General features: G+C 42.0%; 2 protein-coding genes across 2 annotated transcripts; one reads left to right on the top strand and one right to left on the bottom strand.

The window, feature by feature from the left end:
- The first annotated feature begins 4,257 nt into the window (after nucleotides 1-4,257).
- Nucleotides 4,258-6,045, top strand: LOC103699559 (protein CURLY FLAG LEAF 1-like). Its single transcript, XM_039133420.3, has 2 exons — nucleotides 4,258-4,785; nucleotides 5,474-6,045. Exons 1-2 carry the CDS (start codon nucleotides 4,549-4,551, stop codon nucleotides 5,894-5,896), a joined length of 660 nt encoding a protein of 219 aa, XP_038989348.3. The 5' UTR covers nucleotides 4,258-4,548; the 3' UTR covers nucleotides 5,897-6,045.
- A 2,435-nt stretch (nucleotides 6,046-8,480) lies between these two features.
- Nucleotides 8,481-10,330, bottom strand: LOC103708079 (GRAM domain family protein). The gene is made up of 3 exons (XM_008792846.5): nucleotides 9,975-10,330; nucleotides 8,999-9,273; nucleotides 8,481-8,913 (listed from the first exon to the last, which is right to left on the bottom strand). The coding sequence occupies exons 1-3, from the start codon at nucleotides 10,243-10,245 to the stop codon at nucleotides 8,692-8,694; spliced, it is 768 nt and encodes a 255-aa protein (XP_008791068.4). The 5' UTR covers nucleotides 10,246-10,330; the 3' UTR covers nucleotides 8,481-8,691.
- Nucleotides 10,331-10,854: the final 524 nt, after the last annotated feature.

Here is a 10,854-nt window from a genome sequence, read left to right as displayed (position 1 = left end):
AGCCTTTATTAGCGGAAATGACGTTGTAGCCATGCACACGGTTTTGACGCTAAGACGTTTCATCAGTCAGTTATTAAGGGGTAATGCAGGGATAATAAAAGAAGGGGAGCAAGGAAGGGTTGAGCAAGTGTTGTTTTCTCCTGTTTATTCTGAGTGTAATGAGTTGCTCTCATCCAAAGTATTCCCTTATCCCATTCGAAGTCTCTCTCTCTCTCTCTCTCTCTGGCTGAGACCTATCAAGGGGTAGCTGTGATTGGAAGCAGATGCAGCAGGGAGGAAGGTCATTAGCAAGTGCCTGTATTTTTCAGACCAAGGGGAGTTTACCTTTCTTCATATAAATTTATCATTGGATCTCTTAATAGTCACTTTGAGATATGTGTAGATGATTGAATGAAAAATTTAAAGTGTTTTGAGATCCATGTAGAGTGCGATCGAATCATTGATGCCACAAAAGATATGACTTGAACCCAGGCATCGAGACACTTAGGTTTTACACAAGGCATTTCTCTGTAAGATGTTACACTTGTTGATTAAATTGTGAAGTCATGACTTAGGATACTTCTAAAAATAACCACCATTAGCATTCGCGAACTACTAAAAATATTTCTCTCCCCACAGAAGGAAAGGACCCATAAAAACAAAGAAATACCATGTACTTGCAATCCAACTAAAATATAATGCTTCGGCTAAAAAGAAGAAATAAAGCTGAGATGGGCCATGGATAAATTTGTTTTCAATCTCTGCCATAAAATTCGAAAAGAAATTCCATGAGAGGTATAAACATCGTCTAATTCTAGATTCAAACTTGAAACATTCTAGATCTGTTTGGATAATTGGATTGAAAATTTTATTGAATTTACGGATTATGCTAATATATCCAACAAAATCATATAATTACAGGCTCGGCTAAATCTATATTTATAAATACCCTAAAATAGTCTTAGAGTAGATCGGTTTGAACCGCATAGGAAGAAATTTTTTTTTTTTCCTTGCCATAAAATTCTAAAAAAGTTTCTCATAAAAGGTATAAACATCACCTAATTCAAGATTCTAACTTAGAATATTTTAGAGCATGTTTGGATTAGACTAAAAGTTTTATTGGATTTATGTATTGTGCTAATGCAACTAGTAAAACCATAGAATTATATGCTGGGCTAAGCTTAAAGTACCCATAAATTGCCTTAAAATAGACCGGTTCGAATTGCACAAGGAAAAAAAAAAACTCAGTAATTTTTTTTTCCTTTAAGATTCAGGCCGACCTATTTCAAAGCTATTTCTAGATATTTATCAATATAAATTTAATATAATATGTAACCCTATAATTTTGGGGGCTATAGTAGTCTAATCCATAAATTCAATAAAATTTTCAGTTTAGCCATCTAAACAGATTTTTTTGGCTTTAAAATTCTTATTTTGTTTGAACCGGTCCGGAATTTTTACGTATGGATGCTTGTCGTCCTTCCAGAGGCACGTCAGGAATCTCTGCCACGCAGCCCCCACATGCCGATCACGTGATCCCGCTCCTCGCTGGCAGTCCTGCCGCCCATCCACACCCCGTTTCCCCTTGGAATTTATCAACGACTTAAATCTCGTTTCCCTCTCGTCCCTCCACCACTGGCTTCTGCTTCAGATTCCAGGGTCGTTTCCCAGATGCGGGATCCGTTTCTCGTTTTCGCGTGGCATGGAAAGGTGGGCTCCGATGGAATTTGGTGCAGGAGTCGCTTTCACGGTAGCCGTCCGATCCGGTGGTCCCCCATTTGCCATCCTGAACTGTTCGCTTTCCGGGGGGACTGGAACAGCTGTACCCCTTCATTCAGCAGACAGCCTTTTCCACTAACTATCAGTGAACACGCATAGCCTTTCAAGAAAAAGAAAGTGCCTTGTTGCGACGATCCTCTTGCTCCCCAGGGTTCAGCGAGCTTCTCACAAGCACTTATAGCATTGAGCTTCGAGGCATGCTTTCCATTGCAAGGTTACAATGTGGTTGTTGAGACACAAACATTATGATTTTTGGCCTTTATATGTATTTTGCTGCTTTTCATGTTTACACAATAAAAGATTATTATACATTAGTCGTTTACTTATATACATAACTATAAATTAGAAGTGATACTAAAATCTGCGAATGGTGAGTTCATTATATTCTACCGGTGTTTTGATGTTATTGGTTCTAGATTTATGTTGCAACAACAATCATAAAAGGCTATAACAACACAGGACTTCATCCAAAAATTGCTAGCACATGTCCGTACGAGTATTCACATACTTTCCTCGTTTAAGTCCTGACGTCCTCGTCAGGCTAAATATTCAAATCCATTTAAATCTAATCACAAGTATGTGTTGTAGTGTTTCCTAGTCTATATAGGCCATGGGACGAGTTTGCTCTAACATCATTTGTCACAATTCATAACCTCACCTAAAAAAGCTAGTTAGAAGATATTATTTGAATTTTTTGATCCCGTATAAGTACTCAAGATCTATCTAATAAATAACTGCCGTGGAACTAAACATATGTCCGTATGAGTCCTCAAAAGAGCACTATTTTTTTTAAAAAAATATGCGATAAAGGCAATACGACATCAATAGTTTCTCTTGTGATGCTTAATAATAATAAGCCCAGGGCTATTTAGAGTGGAATAGCCACTCTTCCATTCTAGTTATGTCATGGTACAATAAATATGCTTCTAAGGGTTTGACAAGGCCATTATCAATTACATATCACAAAATGCTAAGCACAAAATAGATATTAAACATAAACAAAATTTGGATAAAAATACTAAAAAAGGAAAGAATAAAGATTAAAAAATAAGGATTATTTTGTAAAATTTGAATATTCTTGCATGTCATGGTATTATATTATTTGATATATAACAAGCCGATAACCTTGTTCAATTTGGAAAAAAAGGATGCATATATATCATGTCCTTTTAAAATTACAATACTCTTGTTTTTTAATAATGCTTGGTGGCATACCATTAATCCCAAACTTTAGGCATGAGCTTCATTTAGGCATAGGCTTCATTATACATACCACAGGTACAAGCTAAACTTAATAAATTATAAGTTATTCCTAAAACTAAGAAGTCTCATATTTTTTTCAAAATTATCAACATATAGCAATTGACAATAACCTCAACAAGCAAGTAGGAACATCTAAATATATTAAGTTCCCATAAAAAAATTTGAGACTTTTTGTACAACAGCTGTAAAATATCTTCAATGATGCTGATCTTATTATAAAAGAGGCTTTATCTGAATGGAGAAAGACTATAAGTATTCAAATAATTCCAAAGCTACTTTGCATGAATTAATAAAGTAATGTTATGGAGATCTAATTTACATACACACAGTAAAGTTTATTTTGCCATGTGGCAAAAAGGGGTTGGTGGGACTAGGAAACTTCTTTGTGCACATAACTGGGACAAGTTTATTTTGCCATGTAGCAAAAAAGAGTTCATTGTCCTGTGTGCTTCAAACACCTCTTGCATGAGCAAACTAACTTATAATTACTGAATGTAGATAGGAAAAGACACCAGGGAAAGTTGTTTATGCTACAACTCACAGCTAAACTTCAATCTTAATCAACTCAAAAGAAATTGAATTTATTCTTTCAAAGAAGTCAGGATAGAAGGAAACCAGATTGAGATCAAGTGAAAATGAGTGATGACTTTAACAACTGAGTGAGTTAGCACCTTCAAAGTGAGCACCCTCAGATATCCTCAAGTCACAAATGCATATTATGGGATCTCCAAGCACAAGTAACTCAGCTTTGGCTCAAGCAAACTCAAGACCAAGTCGCCGACACATCTCGAACATCGACTTCACAAAAAGATTCACCAATATAATTGACTCGGTAAGAAAGAAAAAAAAAAAAATTTTAGTTCTCAAGACAAGCTAATCCAACCACTAAGTGACATGCATAACAATGGACAAAGTGGAAAAAAAACATAATATATGTGCTTCGTGCAAGTTACTTTGTGGTTGAATTGGTCTACCAACTTAGCAGTGGACCTGGTAAGTGTCCTACCAGGACACACTTTCCATGTTGGGCTTTTCTTTTTGAGTTCCTTCCCTTCATGCTTGTCAAAGGCATTGGTTGAAGCAAAGGAACTAGAAAGGAGCTTCTTTCCTAGTTCAAAGGTTTCACTTGATGAATTCAAGCACCATGGGACCCAATGTGGGGGCAATGTGGACAACTTGGGCCGAGTCAACCGATTCCAAAGCCTCCTCTCTTTCTCTCTCTCTCTCTCTAAAACTAACTCAAATATCTTCTCCTTATGAGAAGCCGAAAAACTCTCTCTCTCTCTCTCTATCTTTTTCTGTGTGTGTGTGTTTCAAAATAAATTGCAGGAGATTTTGGAATGCAAACTATTCCGGCCATTACCCATCTCCCCTTCCAAATTTAACATTCCTTCCCAAAATATCCCTCCTCCTAAAATATTCCTCCTCTTATAACTTCCCTCTGCCTCTCTTCCCCTTTTATATCCCTCTCGCCCCTTCTCTTCCCAAACTCTCTCTTTCTCTCTCTAAATCTCTGTCTTCTCGGCGATGACGGCGCCCAACATAGAGATGATAGCAGCGTCGCTGAGGAACTGCTCTCTGGGGAGAGGAAACAGGGGAGCGGCGGCGGCGGCGGAGGCGGCGGCGGCGTCCCCGCCGCTGCCGCGGCGCCTGGTAGAGGAGGAGGAGGAGGAGGAGGAGGAGGAGGAGGGGGCGGGGGTGACGGTGGAGCTGAACTCGGAGTTGCCCCTCCCGTACCAGTGGGAGCAGTGTCTCGACATGCGGGTACCGCGACCTCTTTCTCTCTTCATTTAATGCCGCTAACCCCTCCAATCTCCTCGTCTCCCCACCAATCATTGGTCATTAATGCTGCCTCCCAGAGCTTCCAAGGCGACGTCTTGGGCTCGATTCCGCTGTCAAAATCCTTCCTTTTTGCGACTCACCTCGCTCTCTTTGCTAAAACTATTCGTTAGAGCTAAGCCCCCTTCTCTCTCTCTCTCTCTTTGCTAGATTGGATCCCGGCTTAGATCTTCTCTATTTTGCCTGTTTCTTTTTAACATTTTCTTCTCTGACCTGCGACTCTTCTTTCCATTGCCTGCTTCTTTTCATCTCAATGCCACAAAGATTTGAGGAAAAATGAAGGCAAAACTGCCTCTTTTTTCCGCTCTCTCTCTCTCTATGTTTTCGTTTGGTTCTGACCTCTTGTATGCTGTTCTCTGTGCTTGTTCTCTCCGAGACCGATGCAAAGAGAAGACGGCAAAACGTTGAAGGGAAAATAAAACGATCGGAAAGGGGAGGCAGAGATCTTCTCGTCTTTTTTTTTTTTTTGGGTCGATGCCTTTCTTTTGGAATTTTGGTGTCAATTATCCCATGGATTTGATTTGTGATGCAAAGTGTTATCGGTTTCTCAAATCAAACTCCCATTTTTATCTGAAAAGATCTCCCCTTTTCCCCTGGTCTGTTTTCGTTGCAGACAGGGGAAGTATACTACGTCAACTGGGAGACCGGAACCAGGACGACCGAGGACCCCCGGACCTTCTCCACGGCCTACGTAACGAGCTACTGCTCGGAGGAAGAAGAAGAAGACGATGATGATGATGACGAAACGTCCGACGAGGACAGCACCTCCGGCGACGGCGGCGACGGCAAGGATGACAGCGGCGAGCCCAGCTACTCCTCCGGTGCCTACTCCGGTCTCTCCTCCATTTCTTCCTCTTCCCCGGGAGAGACCGCCACCAGCTCCGACGAACCCTACGGCGGCCGCGGAGGCGGCCAGATCCTCGTTGCCGCCGGCTGCAAGTCCTGCTTCATGTACTTCATGGTCCCCAAGCGCATTGAGGACTGCCCCAAGTGCGGCGGCCTCCTCCTCCACCTCGGCCGCAATGGTTGCATCTAAAATTGTTGAATTTTGGCTCGAATTAGTGGAAAAAAAAATCGTTTTTTTAAGCCAAAATGTCATTTTTCCCCCCTTCTCCTCCTCCTCCTCCCCTGTTTCACTCTCCTCCTCCTCCTCCTCTTCTCCCCCCATCTATACCCAGCTGTGAATCATAGAGATAAATCTATAAACAAAGATAAATAATCTCTTTTCTATGACAATTATTTTATCCAATGCTGTGTTTATAGATTACTGTATGATTTACAGTGAATTTTTTGATAGTAGAAAAAATATTCTCTCTGCTTTTGTTTTCGTCTTGGTCTGAGGAGAAAGCATGCGATCTCTGTGCCGAGGAGGACACTGATTCAATTTTTCCTCTCTCCTTCCCTCGCTCCACGTTTGGCCGTCTCTATGCCAACCTGGCTGTACAAATAATGCCCTTTGGTGCCCCCGGTATGCTTACCCTCGGTGGCCATATCTGGATCTATCTCAATGTATGGCATGCCTCTTACACTATAGTAATGTCAAATTTATAACTAGCCCTCCTGACACTAGCAAAAGTACTTTCATCAGATGGCTGGAATTGCCTTGATTATAACTAACTCACTCATCGATGTACTTGTCAATTTGATCTAGGCCCTTCAATTGATGGATCCTCTAACTCACCGATTGCAGGGTATGCTAGGGTCTAAAATTGTATCATCGAATGCAACACAACAAAGATGCACGTTAAATAGGGTTTCAGGGCATTACACTTTGTAGGCATCATTTTTTTTGTAAATTTTGTCATTGCATTCAATTATCATAGGGTCAATGTGTTACAATATAAGTATATAAATAATGGTTTCGGTCCCATGTTAGTGCGACCTTTTCGATCTCTAGCATGACATGGATAAACGTAGCGTGTGCTATGTCTAGACATTCTTGGCCTCCTTTCGAACATTCTAAGGTCATATATGTGATGTAATCAGTAGTCTCATAAGATTTTTCTTTCACACACTTCACCCTTGACTTTTATCCTAGTGCCTAGGTTAAAGCATGATGGCCAGGAGAAGAGAGAGTGGTCAGCTAAAATTGACATATTTTCACCCCATAAAACTACAAACCAAAAGAGAGTTCATCTTGCAGCCGGAGAGAGATTAAAAGCATAGTGTGTCCTCTATGTCTCATAAGTGGTGGCGAAACCCTAAAAAACAAGGGTCTTGGAAGTAATAACAAGGCATATCAAGGTGCTCCATGTAATGTAAGAAACCACAGCACAGAGGAATTTTATCTAGTAGACTGGGAAGGGAATAAAGTTGGGGTTGAGAGAGCGAAGTGCGTCAGGCGCAGGAACCTTTCCTCGGTTTGGCAGAAAGGAATCTATGCAGTGGGGAGAGCCAGTGAGAGCAGAACAGAATACAACCCATCCCACAGTCCGAACACCAGAGAGAGAGAGAGAGAGAGAGAGAGAGAGAATCTCTCACACACCAGTCCTTCCCCAACTCCTATATCTCCTTTTGCCTAGTAAGACCCCACCACCTTCGAGGCCATGGCCGAAGAAGACAGGGCTTGTGATAGGAGCCAGGGGGCAGGAGGAGCAGGAGCAGCAGCTGCTGCACCAACTTTCCTCATAGTTGATATGCCATGGTCACTTTTGGAGCACTTTTTTCTTCTACAATAGGGCATCTGCCCCAGCCCCTGTTTTCACCTAAGCTACAGTGAAGGCATGAGATGCTTTTGGGATGGATGCTCCCTTTATGGGGGATGTTGGTGGGGTGGGTTGGCACTGTTTGGGATTAAGGAAAGGGCTGTGAGGTTTCTGTGTGGGGGAATCATGGCCAAATGATGCAATCCTAAGTCTCTCTGGGGCTCCCCTGTTTCTCTGCTCTCTCTGGCCCCACAAGGTCCTAAACTGTAATGCTGCCTGTCTCCATGGAGTGCTACAGAAAAAAAAAAGAGACCCAAACTTTTGGTTGGGGGATTAATCCATGGTCTTGGCCTTGTTAGGCCTCAAGGGTTCGGCTTAGGTGTTCTACTGTCAGAGAACAGAGATGCAAGAATTAATAGGCATAGCTTTTGTTTTGAGGTCGCTGCAGTTATCTGCTATAAAGTCCCTTTTGGAAGGATGATTAACAACAAATCAGTGTACAAAATATTTGTATGGTTGGGTTGCCACAACACAAGACTTGGCTGATACGTAAACTTCACCACCTTTGTTTCAAACGTTGCTCTTTTGAGACGTTTCAAACCTTTTAGTTCGATTAATTATATCCATATAATGAAACAATGACTTGGATGCCATTTTGGTGGGCTTCCTTGTGAATCATATGATGCTTTCCTACACTTTTAGATGTGGACGCCATACTTGGATAGGAATGTTTGAATTTTAGATAGGTGACGACATTCTTGTCAACACTGAAGGGGCCATCATCGACCATACACCACTTTCTTTTTACCTGGCTCTGCTAGAAACAAGAGCTCAATTCAAACTCTAATAAAAGCCTCTACCAAACACAACTACTCCCACGACAAGACAACCAAGAGGTTTGTAATAGATTTGGTCGACCGAACCTCTCATAAATCCAAGAATTTGAAGACAAAAACTGTCTGAAAGAAGGATCACTTGTTATCAAACATCAAACTGGAATATATTTGACACTGAATACTAGTTACAAACAGAACGCGATAGAGAACAAAATCCAGAGTAGATAGATAACACCATATGGAAAAAAGAGAGACCAAACCACAACAAGGAAACAGGACACTAACAAGCAACAACCAACAACCTCTGAGAGCCTACTCCTCATGGATCATCTCTCTCTACTCTTCCCTTCTTAACCGATCATTTGAGGAACACCATGCTCAGCCCCACGCTGCGCCGCAGCGAAATCTGCGACGGCGTCCAGGAGATGCGCGGACGCCTTGTCGTAGTTGACGAAGCCCATGAACCAGAACTCATGGCCATCCACCGTGACAATCTGGATGTACTTGGCTGGTGGATTCTCTGCCATCGTCGCAGGATTAACGGTCGCAATCATTCCTAGAGGGATCACAACCTGCATGATCAAAATTAGCATTCGTCATCAACTTTGATGCTAGCTTCTAAGATGCATGTGAATCGAAAGGCGCATGTCTTCTTACCTTGTAGTAGCTCCAGGCCTGCTGGCCGGAGGGGGCGGTGAAGGAGAGGGGGCGGTCACTGCAGAAGGCCACTTTGACATTGGAGAGGTAGAGGGTTCCGGCCACCGGACCGGTGGTGGTGGAGAGATAGCAAGCAAACGTCTTCTTGAGCCTCTCGGCGGGTTCGGTGTGGAAGGTCTGCTTGTAAAGGGACTCAAACCCTCCCTCACTGAGTGCTTTTGCTGTTAAGCTCAGCTTCCCCCATGCCGCCTCTGTTTTGTTAGGAGCAGTCTTCACTGTAATTACAATGCATGGACATTTAACGTAACATTAAACTTTTCTTCCTTGGAAACAAAAAGAAAAGATGGATGATGAAGCCAGTGAATCTGAAGTCAAATCCATTGGGCTGCTTTTTTTTTTTTTTTGGTTTTTGGTCGGATTCATAGCTTGGAGTCGGTTGTAACGTTAGTGCACCTAATATTATAACACATAACCTCGCAAGCCAATAAATATTGCTTTGCATGGTCTGCTAGCTACTTGCTAAATATATATTGACACAAATTGATGTGGAGTTGATGGGTTAAGGCTTAGGCATTCGGACTCATCCTGAATCTAATCCTTTCTATTATACTTTCTTATACTGACCTATTTTCCTAGGTCTATGAAATCCTTCCCCAAAGAAGTACACCCAACTTGATGCAACCCGAGCGAACCTGAGTTAGATTGGACCTTAGACTGGGTACTGTAGAGAGACTATATTTGGTGTGGGTTAACACCTCTAGCCAAACCCACCTGTCCAAGTTGCACTTCTGGCTTGGTCCATTACCAACCCAAACAAAGCTAAAGAAAGTCTACAGCTAAAAACACTGTTTTAATGATTAATATACTTAACAACTTAGCAACATATATATAAAACCAATTAATTTGACATAAAACAGGTGATTAACGCAGAGAGGAGATGTTTGGGTCATGATGAGAAGAAGCTAAGAGAGCTTACAGTTTTCCCAGACGTTGGAGGCCATGGTCTCGGCCTTCTTGGTCCAGGTGTTGAAGAAGTCCAGGATGCTCTCCATGGGACTGGAGCTCGGCTTCTGGATCGGCTCCCGCTCGAGCACGTAAGGCGGGCAGTGGTCGTCGGCCGGCCGCGGCGTCCAGAAGGCCGCCTGCTGGTTCTGGGGGTGCGCCGCCGGCGCCGCCGGAGGCCCCATGTACTTCGTCCCCCACTTCGCCTCATCTCCCTCGCCAAAACCCTCCTTGGTATTCTCCATGGCGTTTGCACAAATGAAGCGGAGAGCAGGAGAAAGCTATATGGAGTATAGAAGAAGAAGGGATATGGTTATCTGGAATAGTTATCGGATGGGAGGATAAATTTATACCAATCCCTCCTTTTAATGCTTGCGTGCCTTAACCAGTAAGATTGAGTACGCGTGTGGGGACACGTGGCTTAGCCGTGGAGACAACGCGTCATGTCTGAATTCCAGAAGTTTCTACGTGCCTCCACCCAAGCTTTTAAAAAAAAAATCATGTGATGCATTTTTAGCCGTAGGATCGTAATACCATGGATGTAACGCGGAGCCTTAATTTATAAATGGTTTGATAAAATGATCTGGATTTTTATATAAATATATGGTAAATGATACAGAATCCAACATAGTGGAATTGAAATTCGGAAATTTATGACATATAGAAAATAATTGACGAACCCTAGTTTAGTACGATCTCTTCAAAAATCTACCTTAAATTTTGCATATTAGGTGACAGATCTCAAACTAAATGCTAATAAATTTTAATTTTCACAATCTTGGTTGGAAGGTAATTTATTAACAATTTCACATAGTTTATGAGAAATTGAGCGTGACACATAAGGAAAGGGACAT

This window comes from Phoenix dactylifera, chromosome 4 (assembly GCF_051530095.1).
Source record: "Phoenix dactylifera cultivar Ajwa chromosome 4, Ajwa_hap1_PhDact_Kaust_v1.1, whole genome shotgun sequence".
Taxonomy (NCBI): Eukaryota; Viridiplantae; Streptophyta; class Magnoliopsida; order Arecales; family Arecaceae; genus Phoenix; species Phoenix dactylifera.
This window is presented reverse-complemented; position numbering and strand designations above follow the sequence as displayed.